This window comes from Lepidochelys olivacea, assembly GCF_965140295.1.
Source record: "Lepidochelys olivacea isolate rLepOli2 genome assembly, chromosome: 7".
In the NCBI taxonomy this organism is placed as follows: domain Eukaryota; kingdom Metazoa; phylum Chordata; order Testudines; family Cheloniidae; genus Lepidochelys; species Lepidochelys olivacea.
The window spans coordinates 82,563,644-82,585,351 of NC_140417.1; the positions used below are offsets into that span (position 1 = coordinate 82,563,644).

At 41.7% G+C, this 21,708-nt stretch overlaps 1 protein-coding gene across 1 annotated transcript; it reads right to left on the reverse strand.

Annotated features, from left to right (window-relative positions):
• Positions 1-1,308: 1,308 nt before the first annotated feature.
• Positions 1,309-10,820, reverse strand: TACR2 (tachykinin receptor 2; the record flags this gene model as incomplete). The annotated part of the gene is given in 10 exon segments (XM_084633015.1): positions 1,309-1,432; positions 2,460-2,611; positions 2,615-2,656; positions 3,407-3,415; positions 3,417-3,564; positions 6,034-6,122; positions 6,126-6,152; positions 6,156-6,228; positions 10,418-10,467; positions 10,470-10,820. Coding segments are annotated over 10 exon segments (1,065 nt in total).
• Between the last annotated feature and the right edge of the window lie 10,888 nt (positions 10,821-21,708).

Sequence of the window (21,708 nt, forward strand, 5' to 3'; positions counted from 1 at the left end):
CGGTGTGAGTGAGGGTCCAGCTGAATGGATCTGATTGTGGAACTGAGACCTATAGCAGTATGCTGGTTCTTCTCCATAGAAAAGTTTCTTAAAAAACAGAAAAAGGAAGGACATTTCCATCAGGATTTTTTTTATTTAACCCTTTTGTCCATCCAATTTGGCTATTTCCCCCCGCCCGCCGCCATTTTTTAAATTGAATTCTTCCCTATTATGATTTTCAATCCTGGAATGGGCTGATATGAAATTCGTAACTCAGTGATGGTCTTTGGAGAATACGTGGCTGTGCAGCTTACAGACACTGTAGCAGGGTGTGGGTAGAGGTGTGTGAAGAATTGATTTTCCAATTATTTGGGAGTTTATCAACACCAAATTCAGCTTGGGTCAAACCAAGACTGAATTTTTTTAGAATTTTTGGTGAGTGGAAAAAGTCAGAAAACCCTGTCTTGGGGCAAAGGAAATATTGATTTCAGACATTTTAAGCACGTATTTAATTAATTAATTTGGATAAAGGTACAGAAAGCAAGGGGCTAGATTCACAAAAGAGAGGAGGAGATGGCTAGGCCACTTACCTGGGGAACTGCATTTGAATTCCTACTCTGGAGCAGGGACTTGAACCCAGCTTTGTTTTCTCCCAACTAAACACCAGGCAACTGGTTGCCCACTTTGTATGAAATACTTGGCTAGCCAGAGAGAGAGAGTGAGAGAACTGCAAGAGAATGATTGTATAGCCAGGTAGCTGCTCGCATGTTGGTGGGAGAGACCTGGGCTCAAATCCCTTCTCTAGAGCTGGGATTCAAACATGGGATCTCCCACATCCCAGTTGAGTGCCCGAACTAGTGGGTATAAGGCTACCATTGCTGCTGCCATCATCTCCATTTTGTGCAAGATGCCTAAATCCCCTTTGTTTCACTCTTGCTGAAACACCCCACTTAGACATTTCCAACGTGTTTTTTGTTTCAGCTGAAACAGTTTGACAAAATCCACATACATTTGTGATATGTTTTGATGACTCAAACCTGCATTTTTTGGTGGGGAGGAGGAGGAAAGGGTTGGCTGAAAAAGTCCACCCAGCTCTGAAACCGATAAATAATGACTACTCTTATCCTGTTTTCAATGTTCATGGCACCTGCCACAGCATGGTACAAAAGAATCAATTAAAAATGGATCCCAGGCTTCAAAAATCTACTACACTATCTTTTAGAGACTATATTTTGAACACTATTCCAGAGCATCTAAATAAAAATCCAAGTGTTAAATGCATGCAGGTTAATAATGTCTTTTTCTCATTTCAGTGTGTCTGTTTTTCAATTAGCTTTGTTTGACTGGCTGGTTATGGATCAGCTGTGAAGTTGATGGGTAAATAAGTTTGTCTCCCTCCGTTACTTTTATACATGGGCACCATTGGAAAGCTAATCTGAAACCAGAACGAAACCTGTAAACATGCACAAACACAAAAAGGAAATTAAATGATACAATGATCATGCTAACTGCAAAGAGAGAGAGCTGGGGCATGCTCCACCCTTGAATGAGCATGGGGATAGGAAAGGCTTCCATTGAAGTCAATGAGAGCCCTGTGCACTTGTCTGAGGGAAGAATTTGGTTGTTGCGGGATTGAATGCATAAAAAGAGAGAAACACTTTCACTGCTCAGATGGACGAGGCAGTGATCAGGTCTCTTTCTATTTTATGTATTGCACTATCAGAGAGAATGTGCCTTCCTTTCAAACACAAAACATAAAAACCCCTACAAGTTTGCGTTGTAACAAGACTGTACTGGTTAGCTAGTTTTTCATTCTGACATTTACAGATGGATTGTTCATGTAGGTCCCTTGTGTGTTTAATATAGTCACTCTTAATAAATGCTAAATGACCGTGAGCTGTATTGAGAAAATTCCAGTTAGAGACAGGACATTAGAGGAGCAGCTTTAAAGAAAGAAGAGTAGTTGTTAATTCATTAGGTCTTTATTTTGCAAACCTGCTTACGTGGATACCTGAATAAGCAATGAGGATGACTACTGCTGCTGTGCTCTTGCCTGCTTTAATTTTAAATGTGGAGAGCTTTATTTTGTTTGTGATTTATGTTCTAGGGCCTAGAGTCTCGGCAGCCATAGCTAGACTCAGCAATGTCAGGTGTTACTGCATCAGGTAGGCAAACAAGAGGCAGATAATACAAATGCCTTTTGTTACTCTATTCTCAAATGATCCTACACCATGGAAGTGTAATCACATAGTAACTCTCTGAATTTTACTGAGGGCAAAACATTTTAAAACTGATTTAAAATGGCTAGCAACACGCAGCGCGTGTTCAGAGAACCCCGGACTAAATTCGCTGTGGGTCTAAATGGGCAAAGCTCCATTGAGTTCAATAGAATTCCTCCCATCCACACCTAAGGAATTTAGCCACTTGCCTATAGGATGGTGGGATTTTTTTGTTTGGGTTTTTTTTTTTTTGCTACTAACCTTTGGTTAAGGCAGCAGTAAATAATTGGATTGTACATCGTAGAACTCATAGCAAGCAGAAAGACTGCAAGATAGACTTGCTGAATATACTTTTGCTGATAGATGTCTTCCCTGAAGCTCCCCAGGATGAAGTAGAGGTGATAAGGTAACCATCAGACAGCAAAAGTTATCACAACAATGACCATGGTCCTCACAAACTAGAAATGTAAAAGGAATACTTTACTTCATTGTCTCTGTGCAATTATCTGAAGTTTCATGTTTATCTGATTTAAAACAATACTGTTCTTCCTCCTGATTTATTAAATCCGTGCATATTTTTATCATATGTTAGGGGTTTTATTATGCTTTAGATCAATGAGAACTCCTCCTACATTATTGATGCTGATAGGAGTTCTGAGTGCAAGAAAGCGGAAGGGCATATAGTGACTGTAGATTTTATGTTTCTTTGCATTAATACATTTTAGCATATTAAGGTAGCCTGTTCCATAAGAATTGTTTACAGTCAAATTGGAAATATTAGGGAAAGGTAGATAAAATATTAGGGAAAGGTAACCATCAGTTGAACTAGTGGTGATGTATAATGGGAAGAGAAATTTCTTCCTGTTGGCAGCATACATAGATCTATTCCTTGAAGCATGAATCCATTGGACACTACCTCCTCCACTCAATGTAGCCTTGGGCAAATCAGTAAATTCTCCCTGATTGGAAGGTCTCTCTTTTAGAGACTGTCTTATGACAAATTATTGCTTTTCACACTCAGGAGGTCTGTGAAAAGAGCACCTCATCCCCTCCTCTGACGCTATTTTGTCACTTTTTCATACATTCTTAATATGCCAATGTGCAATCACACAGCATCGCAAGACTTTGCATGAATGTAAGGTACATTTCACAGCTAGAGTCAGAACTGCTGGCAAGATAAAAGATAATTATTAAGTTTCACTTCTAACCTTTTTTTTGGGCAGTAACTTGATGGTGATGATAGACTCTATTAGTGTGGTCTCTGGGAACTGTACTACTCCAAAGAGTAATTCCTATAATGCTATATGCGACAAACATCATTATTAAAGGCAGCAGGTAAATCAAGGCAATCACTATGATGTGATACCTGAAAAAGAAAAACAGATACATCTTCACATTTAATGTGTGTCTCAAAGACCTTTTGTCCAAGTGTTATACCAATAAAATAAAAACCAGCAGGATCTTATTAAAGGGGAAAAGGCAAAATGCCACATTTATTGTGGATACAGAAAGAATCCGAGTAAGCAGTTAGTTATAGCTATAACATTCGATTCGATTTCATATTCATTCTCTCTCTCTCTCTCTCTCTCTCTCTCTCTCTCACACACACACACACACACACACACACACACACACACACACACACACACACACACACACACACACACACACACACACACACACGTTCTGCAAGGTTGTTATCATAGTTACCAGCCTTAGAGTTGCTCATGCCAAGCCACTGTCCAGGTGGCCTGGACATGAGGAGGGAGCAGGACCTTGTCAGATGCTCATCGGATGCTCCTGGAAGTTGGTTTGCAGAATCAGACCCCAAAGTTCTCACTTTCTAGAGTCCATTTGTATAGGAATTTCTTCCTATGCCAGTCTATGGGAATTGCTTCATCAGCAGATGGCACATTCCTGACGGCTCTGTGCTGCCAGATGTTATCTTGTTCTTTGGTTCTCCCATTCTTGAGGCTGTTGGGTGGATTCCAGTCTGCCCTCCGGTTATTTCCACTTGATGCCTTCTTCAGCCAATGGACACTGGATTCTTAGGCTGGCACCTCTCTGATCATTCAGTTATTATCCACACCAAGCATCCATCCACATACATCCTCTATCTCTATTCTAATTGTTAACAAAGCGAGATGAATACAACAAAAGGGCAGGGAGTCTCTGGGTGCTGTTTCTGTTGTTACAGAGTATTGCTTTGAGTCTCTCTCTGTGTGAGTAGTTGTGACAAAGAATTGCTTTGAGAACAGACTCTGTCTTAGAATGTACTAACACAATTAGCAGCTTGCAAGTTTCAAACAGAGAGGGAGAGAAACAGTACCAGAAACCAAGATACCTCTTAATTAGTAATACCCTGGAATTTAAACTATGGGGAATCAAACTCATTTGTGATTTTAATGCAGAACTTCTTTAATATGATCCAACACAAGTGTCTCATACTTCCCAGGGATGTGTGTGCATGGTTCCCATTAACTTCCATGGGAGCTGTGCACCTGCATCTGAGAACAGAATTTCACCTTAAAGCCTCAATGCAGATGGAAGGAACTTCCACAAACTGTAAAAATGCATTTCTTTCATGGTCCAGTGATCTTTCCTCAAGCTGAAGTCTTGGCTCTTTTTAAGGACAACATTATTTATCTTTTTAACAGTGACTTAAATTTCACGTCAGCTTGTTCAGGGTTCACTGCCTTACTGGGGTCATGACAGAGGGATTTATAGCATTTGTGGCTATAAAAAAGTTAGCTACAAATTATGGAAGATATAAAATCAAAATTTTATAAAATCATGAAGTACCTTCCAGTACATAGGGCTGAATTCTGAGGTTCTTAATCCTGCAAATTCCTGTTGAAGTCAATGGGAATTTTGCTGGATTAAGTACTTCAAATTTCAATGTATTGGAAGCAAGTGTGGCTGGACTTTTAAGAAAGATAACCGGGAATACTGCTTTGTAAAGTTTTGATAAGCATTCAAACTTAGATTATTATTTATATTGTTTTTTTATTTACAAACAAAAATAAATACTTAAACCAATGGTCAAAGCAGGCGACCTAGCTGTCGCTATTACCGAAACCAATAGCATCTGCTTCAACTGTATATGAGAACACTATTTAATGTTACCCAACAAGTTTCATTTCATGTAAGGAAAATATAAATGTTATGCTTGGTATGATTATTTTAAGCAATCACCATTTATGGGGAGGGAACAACTGATTTAGTCAGTTACAGCAGATGTCATTTTCACATAAACTCTGTAAAAGGATTATGCATTAAGCCTTTGGCACACACTTCTGGCATTAACCACAAAAGGCTATGTATGTGTTTCTTCTCAGAATGATGACATTATGTAGTTATTTGCTACATCAAAGTGGATTACATATTTAGCTAAGTATGTGGTCCCCAGATTATAAAAATACGTGGATTCTTCCTGCCTGAAGTATGGGGTGAGGGGGATTCACTGGAACCAAGATTTATTGCCTATTTAGCAGACTTTACATTCCGTTTTCTCTTATCACATTCACACAATATAACCCCCATTTCCACCCCTTTGGTTGTCTCCCTCTGCAACATCAGCTGGGTTACAGCACAAATTCTCTGATCAGGGAGATGAACAGCCTTCTCCTAGGTTGCAATGCTGTTTTATTTCTGGCTAACAAGAAGTGCTTAAGGGTACAGTTGTCCTTCCCTTTGCCTCATGGAGTCAGAAGGGTATTACTTCCTTATTGCTCTTGTAACCAAGGGTACTGAAATTAGAAAAACTTCCAGTAAACTTTCAAGTGATGCTGCATCAATTTCTCATTTCTATTTTATACAACTGAGAAGTTCTTACATGAACTGATGCTTCCGTCCAACATCATCTGGCCAGGCAACAATACATTTAGTCTTTCCATTATCAATCATGATCTCAGCATAAAAGCACTACGGGAAGGCGAGTCCAAAAGCCACCAACTATATTATTCCTATAATTACTTTGGTGCTCACAGCAGAAAGTTTGGGCTTAAAGGGATAAATTATAGCCATGTACTTAGGAGAAAAATGGGGTAACATCATTTTTATTGTTGCACCAATAAACTAGTCAAAAATTATAATGAGGGCAAAAATATCCCAAATCATGTATCAATACATAATCAAAACTACATATTTCAATTGGTGCACATTTTTTTTTGTTTGTTTTTTTGGGTTAGTAACTTCCATTGGAAGGAAAAATTACAACATTTTATAACAAGTCACTGCTAGTTTATCCTAAGGGAATGCACTATTGTGTGTGAAACTTATTATACCTTGTATCAACAGTTCCTCGCTCTCTTGGTTAGTACAACAACATTCATAAAGAGAGAGCAATCCTTTTGTGTAAGAGTACATGCATAATAGGTTTGCAGTGATCCTCCTTCTTTCTAATCTTAATTGCTGCCTCCTCGCTGTATCTTATAATTTACGAATTTGGAAAGCTTGAATGAACTAAGCTAAACAAAACTTTCTGCAAATACCAACACAAACTACTGTCCATGAATGAACACAGTCTACCTTAAATAACGAAGACAGCTGAATGTGCTGCTGTGTGGAACTGATGTTAGGCCCAGCTGAATAATTGCAAAGCCAGCTCAGTCCACAAGAATGATTTGCTCCATCATTGCAGCTGTCTCTCACTGAAGCCAGAAAAAAGTACTGAAACTGTGATATGTGTTTGGTCTGAATCTTGGTAGCATGAATTGCATTCACATTTTCAGTAGCAGATGTGTATATATATTAAAGCTTTGAGTTACATATTGCTTTGTTGCATGGAATCTATTTCCTGCTAACAGGGAAGATTAAATTAAAGCAGGGTCTCCACCAAAGCCTCCTATTTTATTCTCAACAGCAGTTCGTGGTCTTGCAAGTCATTTGCCATGTATCTGAACTGTTGATTTTTAGCAGTGGAAACTCCTTGTGTCACCTGCCTCCTCTTTCTGTAACCACTCTCGCACTTGTGTTAGCAGTTTAAGTGGTGTACTGTTGATTCTTTTCTCCCACACCTGTTCAGAACAATCATGTCAAGTATCTGACTGTAAAATTACTTGGAGGAGCAATGCCTTGTTTTTAACGTCTCTGTGTAAAAACGCAGTTGTATCTTAGAATATGTAATCAATTATTCACATCTGCCTTACTCTGTATCATGGTTATTTCAAAGTCCAGCTAGAGTGGAAAACTGCAATCACTTCCTTGATTTCATAGCAAAGGAAGACTGTGGCTATTGAAGAGAATTCTGTGCAGGTCTTCATACAACATAGACATGATAAAGAATACATGAACACAAGCACCATATGTATTGCATATCTGTCAGAGCCTTATTTAGAGAGAAGTAATGTACAATTCCTGTGATACTTTTTGTTTCTTTAGCCTACAGTATATTAAGTTATACTTTGCTAGAACCCGGCCAGGAAAGAGTCAAACAGTAAACAGTCCCCTAAGTGTTAGATTCATAAACTTTTGTAAGCAATCTGTGTTCTATTCCGTTTCTCATGATGAAAAGCAACTCTGAAATAGAACAGTCAATTATGACACTGACTGAGCTGTCAATGAGGAATTGAACCAAGTGCTGGAGCTAAAGAAGGTATTACAGCAATGCAGAGCAGATTACTGAGATGATGGCTTTAGATAAACACCAACAAGTTTGGACACTCATCCAAATTTAGAGATTTCTTCTCCCTCCCTCTCTCCTTGCTATGTCCCTGAGCTTCCCTTCTCTTTCTCTTCCCCCACTCCCTACAGGCTTCCATCATGCCCCACTCTACGTGACTTCCTCCCTACTCAGACAAAACAACTGGATCAATTGCACAAACTGTAAGTTTGAACACTATGTGCTTATGAACTTTTCCAAGGGAGCCTGGTGGGGTTTGTTATTTGGAACTTGAATCTCCAGCTACTGATACACCTCTGCCTGGAGGCCTAGGTGTAGCTTGTCTGCATTAGCCATACTGTGCAGGTTCTACAGGTATTGTAATATACAGTGCAGCTGGAAATATTAGCAGATCCTTTGGCTGGCAAGAAAGAAACAGCTCAATGCTAAACATTGTGACAAAGGCAAAATGACTGGAGTCCTTCCCACAGTGATGACTAACAGTACGGTAAGTGACTTTTAGATATGCCACTTTTAGGATAAACTATTTTAAATTACAGTGTTTCATCAAGGTCAGACAACCGAGGTTGAGCAGACATTAACATCTATAACAATAAAAGGAAACAGAATCTTTCAGTTTCCAGGAGACAGTGTCAGGATCTATTTAAGGTCAAGTAAAGGATAGCTAAACATGGTTAGGCAGAGCTGCCAAGTTTTCTTTTTGAACCTTAGCATATGACTACAAAGGTTTTAGTTTTATATTTTTAACAAGAATTCCTAAGAAGTAAAAGTAGATACAGATGAGAATGGGTTGAGGTGGAATGGATTTTTTAAAGTGTTCTTTGGTCAGCTCTAAGGATATACATAAAAGAGTTATCAAAAATCTTTGATTTAAAACCAGAAAAGCAACCTGTCTGAATTCTAAAATCAAAATACTGTTCCCTCTTAAAACATATTTACTTCTATTTGTACTAGCTATGGGCTAATTATCAACAGCACCAATCTGTGTGATGATATTATATTAATGTCCGTTAAAATTTGGTAACTCTGTTAATCAGGACATGTTTCTATTTTCAAGTATAATTTTCAGCATATGTTGCCTGTGTAATGTTCTGCAAGGGCACAATGACTTATTTTGCAGGATATTATGTAAGCAAATTTGTTTATCCTGAACTTGATTTTTCTATCACAAGGTTGGCAGGGACTGAGTGTGTCACAACAGTTACTCTCACTTCTGAACAGGACGACTAACTGCAGAAGCTGCTATGAAAGCAGCTCCTGATGATTAATTAAATAATGCCTTTGGAAGGGTTCCAGAGGGAAGCATGCCTTACCCTTGTAGATAAAGGATGTCATAGAATCATAGAATATCAGAGTTGGAAGGGACCTCAGGAGATCATCTAGTCCAACCCCCTGCTCAAAGCAGGACCAATCCCCAATTTTTGCCCCAGATCCCTAAATGGCCCCCTGAAGGATTGAACTCACAACCCTGGGTTTAGCAGGCCAAAGCTCAAACCACTGAGCTATCCCTCCCAGGTTTCTGACAGAGACAGGTGGCAGAAGACTTATATGTTACCCTTGTTTGATAGGAGGAAAAATGATCAGACATTGCAGTCCCACTGAGAAGAATTGGTGAAACCCAGATATTTCCTGAACTGTGGACACCGAGTCACTGCCTTGAGATGACTTGGGGAAGATAGGAGACTCAGAGAAGGTAGGAGGGGAAAGATTAAAGGTGTTTCTGGTGCTTGGTGGAGAATGGAGGAGACTGGGGAGACGATTGATCAAAAAAGGATCAAGGAGAAGATCAAATAGGTCTGGAGAAGGCCTGGAGGGAACTGGAGAGTTTGGGAGTCAGTTTAGCTTCATTTCACTCCTTTTCCTTTCTTACAGACCATGAAAAATGACTTCCATTGAATTTAGACTACTTCCCAGTACAGAAAAATGTTAATTCATTGAACATGTGGACCATAAATGTACTCAAACCTTGCAGGTTTCTCCCATTGTGAAATAAATTTTGCAAATCTAATAGAGCATTTTGAAAATATTAAATTGCCTCTTACTTATCAGAGACATTCAAAATCACAATGAATATAATCTAAGTTTTGTTCTTGAATAATAAATCCTAACAACTTGTGGATGCTAAGTCTAGTATCTGAAGCACATTTCTTTGCCTTTTCTTTGTAGTTGCATCTTGATTCAGAAATAACATTGTGGATTATGACCTTTTCAATAAGAGATCATATAAATTCCACCTCCAACCAAATGATGGGTCTTTCTGGGGTGAAAAACGCATTTGTATTTACATAAAGATTTAGGAATCTCCTATGATATTTAACATTTAAAACAAAGCAAAACTCAGAAATGCAAGCCACTTTCGTCCATTACAGTAACCCAGGCTTGAGTCAGATCAATGACCTAGAGCTGAAAGGGTCTATATCCCATTACCAATCTCCTAAACTATCCAATCCCTCAGTAAATATGCAGATATTAATCCTTTTTGTTAATAAACCACTGAAGTGGCAGGCTGTGAAACTGTTCCATAATCCAAGTCTTGCAATAAAATAATCTTCCTTTATCTTTAATTTTTTATTTACCTTTCCATTGCATCTGTTACCTCTCAGCAGCAATTGCAGTCATAGAATAAATATGCACAAACATTGCAGTTGTAGAGAAAAAAAGTTCTGAAACCTGCAGAATATTTTGCCAAAATACCCAATGATCTGGCTGGCATAAATAAAATTGAAAAGTGTATTGAAAGCAGCTATAAGTAGATCAGAAAGAGCCATATTAACAATAAAATATTTGGTAACACTACTCATTCTTTTGTGTGCTAAAATAATCCAGGTGACAGTCACATTGCCAATAATTGATGCAGTAACTATGAAAGAATAAGTGGTAGCCCAAAGAGCTATTTGCCATCCAGGCTGGGTAAACATTGTTACAGTCCAGTTGTCATGGTCCTCAGGACAGTCAGCCAGAGAAATATTGTTAAAGTTTGAAAAGGAAGCTGTGCTCATTTCTTTATTCAGCTAAATTTGGCATTTGATGATTTCTTACAATAAACATTGGTGTTATGAATTCCTTATTTAGATAATAATTAGAAGTAATTAACAAAATGTATCAGAATTCAGTGCATAACATCCTTTTGCCCTGTTTTTCAAGTAATATAATATAGTTCCAAGAGGAAATGTTATATATGAAATACCTCCTACCCAGCCCTTTAATTTATGACACGTTTGAATAGATGAAGGGGGGGGGGAAGGAAGTCCACGGTGATTTAAGATCCTTTTGTATTTTTTTAACAATTCCAGACCTGTGGTTGATGACTTTTTCTTTAGATTTTCAGAGGTAAAAAAAAGTAAAGTGTCAAATCATAAAAAGTTCTAATCCAAATGGAAATCCTTCTGGTTCTGAAAAGTGAATCCTTGATATTACAGAATGATAGAAATACAAAGACTTTGTGGTAGGAGTGATGGTATTTTGTTGTCATCTCTGTGTGTTATAAATTTTCTACAGGGGCTTAAAGGGACTTTTGAGAGGAGATGGAGACTACTGCATACAAGAGCTAAACAAACAATTTGCCATCATATGAAATTTCATGAGGTGGTGCTTAAACTTTTCTGTGTGGGTTCTTCAAATAATCTCTGAGACTAGTCTATTCCTGTCAAGTTTTATAACCCTAGATGTAGATGGTAGCATTTTACTAATCCCGCATTCCTTTTGCTTCCAAAACTCTCATTGACGTCAGTGCGCATTTCAAGTGTTCAAGGAGTGCAGAAATGGGCCAGTGGAATACTACAGATGTAAATGGAAGTGAACAATACTAAAACAAAAATCCACAGAACACACTAGAATAGTTTTGTAGCAAAATAGAAAGTTAAAAGTTATGGGAAGTTCATTCAATACTATTAGCCAAGGGGAACTTGAGAAAGGTATTCTCTATCTCTGATGGACACTAACCTGGAATGTGAGAGACCTGGGTTCAGTTCTTTACTACATCAGGGACATCATGTGTGACTGAGCCTCTCTGTGCCTCAGCTCACCATCTGTAAAATAGGAGTCCCAGAATGAACGCAGACACTGCTGGAATAAAACCCTGTCCATTATTGTCTAATATGGAGTGATCTTGATCTTAATGTGCACTACTTTTATATTTTTTTAATGATTTATACTTTACATTACTTTACAAAAATGTCACGCTCTGTGTGATGTTGTTGAATCGACCTAACTCTCCCACTGTAGATGCAGCTAGGGTGATGGAAAAAATCTTCCGTTGACCTAGCTATCCCCTCTTGCCGGGGTGCATTTACTACAAGAATGGAAAAACGCTGTCTGTCAGTGTAGTGTCTACACTGCAGTGGTTGTGTTGCTGCAGTGCTAGTAGTGTAGACATACCCCGAGTCAATATGCTTATTGTGTTTTATAGGTCCTGCTTCAAAAAACTTTAATCATAAGGCACAACATGTATAGGATGGGATTTTAAAGAGGGCTCACCTTTTGGCCTAACTTTGCTCCCCTTGATGTAAATAGACCTTCAGGTAGAAACAGTTGTCCTTCTGTCCCTCCACAGCATACACTTTCCTTAGATAATCATTTACGATGGGGAAATGGAAAGAAGAACTCTCCATTTTAGTTCCACATTGTCATAATGATAATATCCAAGCAATAATAGTTTGTGAGGTTCCGTACATGCCCCTTTAAGGCTCCTCTGCAATGGAGCAGTTGGTATTATTTCATGATCTTTTTTACCAGCAGATCCAACCATATAGAATCAAATGATCTCTCTCTTACTGCATTAAGATGTGAAGAAAGCCTCCATTTAACTCACTGCATGATCACAGCAAATATTTAAACCAGGTGTTCTGTGAGACAGTATGAGTATGAAGGAAAAGTATAATTATGTATAAATAAATGCATACAGAACTATGCATACCAGGCCTTGTGCTGTTATGGTAGAACCGCACAGTTATGAATATCTCAGGAATGGAGGCTATTCATAACTCTGAAATGTTCGTAATGCTGAACAAAACGTTATGGTTGTTCTTTCAAAAGTTTACAACTGAACGTTGACTTAAAGCAGCTTTGAAACTTTACTATGCAGAAGAAAAATGCTGTTTTCCCTTTATTTTTTTAGTAGTTTATGTTTAACGCAGTACTGTACTATATTTTTGTTTGTTTTTTTGGTCTCTGCTACTGCCTGATGAACTGTGTGGTTGACTGGTCAGGTCGTAACTCTGGTGTTTGTCTGTATCTGTTATACTCCCAAGAAAACATCACACTCTCTTCATCTTGAAATCTACCCTAATTCACTCCTTCCATTTCTTTCTCTAGGAACACATATACAACAATACATTTTTAGATGTCCTGTCATACAGTTTTACACACCCTTCCCAGGCTCTTCAAAACTCTGTTCCACTCAAACCTCACCAAACAACTTACAAACCCACAACTCTCTGCACGCCATACAGGATAACTTTGATCTATTCTGCAAGATAGTTTCAACTGTTAATAATAATCCTCAAGGTTTTTCATGGCCTGGTTGTAGTCTCATTAAATTCCAAAGATAATCTGAGCAAGATTCTCCTGATTTAAAAAAAAAAAGAAAAAAGACAACAGAAAAGTGCTGTGTTAATTGTACTTACCGATTGTAGAATACAATAAAAGATTAGAAAAGAAAGTGCAATTTCAAGATGAAACTAAATTCATATGGATTACTTGAAATTCTAAAGTGACCAGTGTGTCAGTCTCTTTCATTAATCTCCACAAACAGGATAAAAGACTTCTCCCACCCACATAATGCTCCATTACAAAACTTTTTAATCTGATCACAACCATCCTTGTGTCAACACTTCCGCATATTAGCCACCTCATATCTTCACTCTCATTAGTACATTCCCACCTTCCCATTCATTTTCTATTTGTATAGTGCCTGTATTATCATACCAGAGTCCTGCCAGTTACATAGATTGTGTTTTTTTTTTTTTATGGGCCAAATGTTCTCATGGCTTGTTCATTGAAAATGGAAGTAATTAATTTAAAACATGCCTCTAAATTCTTCACAAAAGCCAAAACCTCCTGGTTAGTATATTATTTATAACACAAAGAAGGTCCCTCTCAGAAGAACTGAAATTTTACTGTAAAATGAGGTTAATGATCCTTCCTTCCTTTGTAAAGCACTTTGTGATCTACTAATGAAAAGAGCCGTAACAGTTGGGTAGTATTATTTATTTATTTATTTTCATTGCAAGAATGTTTAAATCTTGAACAGTATTAAATAAGTAACCAATTCTAGAGGTTATTATCTCAAGAAAAAGATCTGCAAGCTTGTAAAAATGTTAGTGGTTGAGCAGTGAAGCATGTGTCTTATATGTTTGCTATTTTGGAAAAATAATACAAGATATTACAAGAAGTAGAGCCCGTTCCTATAGCTGTTACACACATTGAACTCTTGTTGACTTCAGTGAGGACTTTGTATACGTAACAGCTACAAAAGCAGGACTTAAGCAACATTAACCTCCTAGCAGCCGAAATACACCTTGGGTGTGGCAAAATAGAGTTTGATTGTGGCTGTATGAGTCAGAGCTATGCTAGGGGAAAGACCGTAGAAGACCCACTGCACTACTGGTAGTTCCTGAGGACAGGCAGAGTACTTTTGCTAGCAGGGGGATGTGTGTTTTTGCGTGATGCTTTTCACGGATACCCAGGGCTGTGAGGCACCTCACTATTACTTGCCCTTGGCATGAGGAAGCCTTGTCTGCATGCCAGGGATCAGTTCCCTGACTATATCAACTACAAGCAACACAAGCGCTGCCCATGCAGCTTTGTAGTTAAGCAATTGGCACACTCCAACACCCGAGTTCTCTGAGTGTCTCCCTAAAGTGCCCAGTCCTGTTGCGCTAGACACTCAGAATTTCCAGATTCTCTGTTCCCAAAGGAACAGTACACCACAGCTTACCAGTTACACTGAAGGACACAGCTCCGCTTAACACACAGCACTTAGATTTGTTTATAGCAAAAATAAGAATGAGTTTATTGAACAAAGTTCAGAGATACTAGTGATAGTGTCAAGGTTCCTTCCCCACTCTGAACTCTAGGGTACAGATGTGGGGACCTGCATGAAAAACCTCCTAAGCTTACTTTTACCAGCTTAGGTTAAAACTTCCCCGAACTATTTTACCTTTTGCCCTTGGACTTTATTGCTGCCACCACCAAACATCGAACAGGGATATAATTGGGAAAGAGCCTGTTTGGAAACGTCTTTCCCCCCAAAATCCTCCCAAAAACCTTACACCCCCCTTCCTGGGGAAAGTTTGATAAAAATCCTCACCAATTTGCATAGGTGACCACAGACCCAAACCCTTGGATCTTAAGAAAAATGAAAAAGCATTCAGATTTTTAAAAGAAGAATTTTAATAGAAGAAAAAGTAAAAAGAATCACCTCTGTAAAATCAGGATGGTAAATACTTTACAGGGTAATTAGATGAAAAACATAAAGAATCCCTCTAGGCAAAACCTTAAGTTACAAAAAGACACAAAAACAGGAGTCTACATTCCATTCAGCACAGCTTATTTTCTCAGCCATTTAAAGGAATCCGAATCTAACGCATATCTAGCTAGATTACTTACTAAGTTCTAAGACTCCATTCCTGTTCTGTCCCCGGCAAAAGCATCACACAGACAGAGAGAGAGAGAGAGGCTTTGCTTCTCCCTCCCCCCCAGCTTTTGAAAGTATCTTGTCTCCTCATGGGTCATTTTGGTCAGGTGCCAGTGAGGTTATCCTAGCTTCTTAACCCTTTACAGATGAAAGGGTTTTTCCTCTGCCCAGGAGGGATTTTAAAGGTGTTTACCCTTCCCTTTATATTTATGACAGATAACAAGTAGAAATACTGGAAAAAATGGTTACAAATAAAACAAAATCATAACATTCACTCTAGAATATAAACTTATCTAACAAGCTGCCCTTTTGCCTAATAAAGTACTGCTTACAAACGCCATCTCATAATGTTTTCAACAAGATGCCTGAGACCATCCTTTCATCAGACCAAGCCCGCTGGCAGATTGTCTTCCCAGAAGAAGGATGCCGAGACATTGCTCTGCACCCCCTAGCTATATTAGACCAGTCCTTTTTTCTTCACGTATAAACTTCCCTCTCCCATCCTGACTGGATCACATCTTCCTGTTAATTTATTCTCATGGAGTCCCCGCAATCTCTTCATTTGCATTTGACTCACTATGCAAATAGACTTCCACTCTAAGACACATAATATATGTGTCTCCTTCCCCCTGTCTGGTGGAACCTCTGGGTGACCTGCCTTTAACTTCAAGGATTTTAGAACATAATTTCATATATATATGACAGAGAGGCCGTTCCACAGCTCCTTCATATTGACCCTGCACTGCAGTGTGTGACCGGGACACACTGCAGTGCAGGGTCAATGTGAAGGAGCTGCGGAACGCCTACCACAAGGCGTGGGAGGCCAACCGCCACTCCGGTGCTGTGCCCATGAGCTGCCGGTTCTACAAAGAGCTGGACGCAATACTCAGTGGCGATCCCACCGCCACGGCATAGGCCACTGTGGATACTTCGGTGGCTCGCATGCCAGTTGAGAGTGGACCAAGCCAGGAGGAGGAAATCTTGGACAAGGATGTGGAAGGGGAGGGGGACCCAGAGGCAGAGGATGACTTGGAGGTCAGAGATGCATGCAGCCAGGAGCTCTTTTCTACCCCAGAGGAGGTTAGCCAGTCACCGCTGTCAGAGCTTGGTGAAGCACAAACAGGAGAGGAGGCCCCTGGCAAGTGGATTTGATTTTGGGAATAGCTGAAGTGAGTTATTGGGTTCAGGAGGGTTGCAGAAATCTTGTCTTCCACCGCATGCCTAGCCTGAGCAGTGGAACAGGCTGTTGATTGACTCCCTCACTTCGTGAGAATCTCCCTCAGAACTCTCCAGGAAATTATCCTGGAGATACTGGGCAATCCGCTGCCGCAGGTTCGGTGGCAGAGCTGCTTTGTTTCTTGCCCCATTAACAGTAACTTTCCCGCACTACTGTGCCGTCACGGGGTGGTGGTGGGCGGAAGCCATTGCTGCACACAGGTGAGCCACATAGGGGCCAGGGAGGAAGCTGCAGGTTTGGAGAAGACCCTCCCTTGATTTCCTGCTCATCCTCAGGAGTGGGATATCTTCTATAATGATCACATCCTGTGGAAAGTGTGGGGACAGGAATGATTATCAGGCTGCCCCTACAGTGCTGGCTCTCCCCAACAGTCGCGTGCCCAGTGTACAGCAGGGTCTGGGAAGGGTGATTTTCCCTCCCGCTGCGGCTACTCACCATTTTGGGGGTCTTGCGGCTCATGTGTGCTTGTCTGGGGTCAGCCAGTTAGTGACAGGCATGTGAGTACTGGCTGTGTTTTAAATCACTGTTCTCTGTGTTGCAAACAATGCTGCTTCTGTAAAATGTTGTGTTTAAACTTCACAGAGATGACCTTGGGAGCCCAGCCTCCCTCTTTATCAGTGGCAGAAAGGGTGCACAGAATTAGAAAGCGGCCAAGAAGAACTAAGGAGGTCTTTCTGCGTGATGTTATGATGCCTTCCGCCACCAAGAAACAGGATTTGAAGGAGTGGCTGGACAGCGAGAAGAGGGACTGAAAGGAGAACACGGCATGCCAGAATGAAGCGGCTCTTAAAGGTTATGGAGCGCCAAGCAGACATGCTCTGGGCGATACTAGTTCAGCAAACCGAGGAGCTCCGCGCCCGCCCTCCCCTGCAACCGCTGTCGCAAAACTCTTTTTCCCATGCTCCCGCCCTCCCCCGACAACACCAAAAACTCTTATCAACCTCCTGACTACAGTCTATACTCACAGCATTCCACTCCTCCCCGCTCACAGTTCAGCACTGTGGACTCCCACTACCCACTGCACTCAACATCCATCCCTCTGAAGTTTGGCCCTGCTGAAGTACAGCACCCGCTCCACTGTACTCCAAAGGAGAAGGATGGAGATGATACCTGGACATACACAAATCTTTAGATGTCCCAGGACCCCACCTCCTCCTGGGACCTTCCCTTCCCCCACCCCCGTCACTGCTGATGTTTTTTTTTTTTTTCTTTGACGCTCTCCTCGAGTTGTTTTTTTAATAAAAGAATGGCATGGGTTTGAAAGCAATCTTTATTCTACTAATTGAAAGCAAACAGAGCCCTGCAATGCAACAGACAATTATGTTAAACCATCATATTCCATCATCTGCACCAACCACAATCACCTCCTAGCATTACAAGCACTGCACTCCCGAACATAGCAACAAATATTAGTGGCTTTCAGCGCAAACAGGAGATCAAATGGCTGCCTCAAGGCATCCCTGATCCTTATGGCCCCGTGTTGTGCCCCTCTAATAGCCCTGGTCTCTGGCTGTTCAAACTCAGCCTCCAGGCGCTGAGCCTCAGCGGTCCAGGCCTGAGTGAAGATTTCACCCTTCCCTTCACAAATATTATGGAGTGTACAGCATGTGGCTATAAGCATAGGAATATTGTCATTGGCCAGGTCCAGCTTCCCAGAGAGGCAGGGTCATAGGGCCTTTAAATGGCCAAAAGCACACTCAACAGTCATTCTGCACTTGCTCAGCCTGTTGTTGAACTGCTCCTTGCTGCTATCAAGTTGACCCATGTATGGCTTCCTAAGCCATCGCATTAAGGGGTAGGTGGGGTCTCCCAGGATCACAGTGGGCATTTTGACTTCCCCTACAGTGATCTTCTGGTCCGGGAAGAAAGTCCCTGCTTGTAGCTTCCTGAACAGGCCTGTGTTCCAAAAGATGCATGTGTCATGCACCTTTCCGGACCAGCCTGAGTTAATGTCTGTGAAACGCCCAGGGTGATCCACAAGTACCTGGAGAGCCATTGAGAAATACCCTTTGCGATTAACGTACTCGGTGGCTAGGTGGTCTGGTGCTAGAATTGAAATGTGCAAGCCATCTATCGCCCTTCCGCAGTTAGGGAAGCCCATTTGTGCAAAGCCATCCACAATGTCATGCATGTTGCCCAGAGTCATGGTCTTCTGGAGCAGGATGCGATTAATAGCCCCGCACACTTCCATCAACAGAAGTCCAACTGTCGACTTTTCCACTCCGAACTGGTCAGCGACCGATCGGTAGCTGTCTGGAGTAGCCAGCTTCCACAGTACAATCGCCATGTGCTTCTCCAGTGGCAGGGCAGCTCTCGTTCTTGTGTCCTTGTGCCACAGGGCTGGGGCGAGCTCATCACAAAGGCCCATGAATGTGGCTTTCCTCACCCAAAAGTTCTGCAGCCACTGCTTGTCATCCCAGATGTGCATCACGATGTGATCCCACCACTCAGTGCTTGTTTCCCGAGCCGAAAAGCAGCATTCCACTGTGGTCAGCATCTCCATGAATGGCACAAGCAATCTCGTGTTGTAGCTACTATGTGTGGGAAGATCAATGTCGCACTCCTCTTGCCTTTGTAGTTTAAGGAATAACTGTGTTGCTCAGAGCGAGCAGCACACTGGTCAGCAGTTAGAGATCCATTCCTGCAGCCCAAAGAGGCAGGGCGCGCAGTACACAAACTGTTGAAAGATGGCATCAAATGTGGATGGACGCACAGGAATTGTTGGGATGTGAAGCAATGCATCTTGGGACAGGACCCAGGATGCCCCACGACCCCCCTCCATCTTCCCACAACTTTTAGTGGCAGGAGAGGAAGAAATGCTCTGTGGGTAGCTCCCCAGAGTGCACCACTCCGAACACCACTGCACATGCCGCAAGTGTGAACATGCTATTGTGCAGGCAGCTGACAGCATGAACGCACAACAGCAGTTTCCCTTCAGTGCTTTCTGAGCGGCGCTGTAACTGCTGGCGTTGTAACTCTGCCAGTGTAGACATGCCCTAAGACTAACCTATTTGTGTGTCTGCTTGCTTTAACCTTGTCAATAACTCTTTAATTTTCTTTTCCTATTTAAAATGTTTTCATGTTATTTACTATAGGATTGGCTACCGCTGTCGTCTTTGGTGTGAGACTAAAACTAAAACCTCTCGATTTAAAGGGCCCCAGGCTCCGGCTGCGGTAGTGGTGGCTGGGAGCCTGGGGCCCTTTAAATCACTGCTGGAGCTACCAGTTGCAGAGGCGGCTGGGAGCCCCCCGGCCTCTGGGGCCATTTAAAAGGCCCAGGGCCCTAGCTGCCACTACTGCAGCAGAGCTCCGGGCCCTTTAAATCACCGCCTGATCCCTGCTTCCAGAGCCCTGCAGTAGCGGCGGTGGGGCTCCGGCGGTGATTTAAAGGGCCAGGGCCTCCCAGCTGCCGCTACCGCAGCGGAGCCCTGAGCCCTTTAAGTTGCCGACGGAGTCTCAGGGGTCCCGGCTGCCGCTGCTAGCCCAGGGCTCTGGCAGTGGGGCTCTGGCGGCAAATTAAAGGGCCCGGGGCTCCAGCCGCTGCTGGGAGCCCCAGGCCCTTTAAATTGCAGCCTGGGGAAGCCAGTTTGGTATGGTGTACCGGCTCTTGCCGGCTTACTTTCACCTCTGCAGTTAGGGTTATCATACATCTGGGTTTTCCCAGACAGCCTCTTTTTGTAGCCACCTTTCTCTGTCCAGCGCGGGGGTGAGTGGGGGTGGGATGGGTGGAGATGAGAGGGATTTTAAAAATAACAGGCAAAGTTCAGTGTTTTTGCAGACCAGACAAGCTGGCCCCAATTGGTCTGCTTCCTGATTGGTCGCTCCCCTGCATCTGCAGCTGATTGGTCCATTCCCCTGCAAGCCACAGGTGCTGGATCCCGCCCCCCACCCTGCCCCAGCTCTCAGCCCTGAGGAAGGGGTCCCACGGGGGGTGCTGACTGATGGCTGTTGCTGCATCCTGGGCTTGCAGCAGTCGCCCTGCCACCGTGACAGGGAGCGACACTGCCCCCCCACCTCCAGTAAGCACCCTGTGGCAAGTACTCCCTCCAGCATGTGAACTGTCATCATCCCCCGATCCCCCCTATTTCTCCCCTCCTCCAGCAGTGTCCTCTTTTGGGGAACCTGAAATATGGTAACCCTAGTCACAGAGAGATGCTTAGCTGGGTGGCAAGACAAACCAGAGTATCCAAGGGGACTGTTTGTGACTTTATGTTAAGGTGGTTAAAGTGACTGAGGAGTTTGCTCTTGGTGCAATTGGTTAGTGAAATCTAAGTTTAGAACTCATGACCAGTTAGGGGTTTGTGCCCTGGTTTTTAACAGTCTACCCTGAGGTTGGTACTCATGCTCTTGTGTCACCACTGGGAGCTTCACAAAGTTTATACTCCTTCCTCTCTGTTACCTAAGTGTAGGGCTGGCCTACACAGTTTTTGTGAGAGTATAACTATGTTGGTTAGGGATGTGATTTTATTAACAATATAGTTATTTATATCAGTACAACCCCCGGTGAAAATGGAGTTATACTGGTGGAAGTGTGCTTATACAGTGTAGTGTATTCCTCTTTTTGTAGAAGAATAAACTAAACTGTTATAAGCACTTCTATACTGATATAAGTATGTCCGCGCTGGAGGGATTGTATTACTTTAAATTTACTGGTATAGTTAAAGCAGTAGGACTTTTGTGTATAGACAGGGCCCTACACATTATGATCCATGCCTTTATTACTTCTAGGCGGTCGTACTGCAATGCCTTCTACCTAAGGCTAAAATACGAAAGGCTACTTTAACACTTAAGCCATCATGTTAGTAGTGTTCCCTGTTACACCATACCCTTCTAACCCTGCAGCTTAACCAATTTAACCAGTAACTTACACCAATTCAACTTACACCAGTAACTTACACCAATTTAAATTTACTTATTCCACTATTTACATCACTTCTGTGTTATATTTGCTCATGAATATAATTATGTTTACTGTGAATTATATATATGTTGTTCACATACGGCCTTTGGGCAT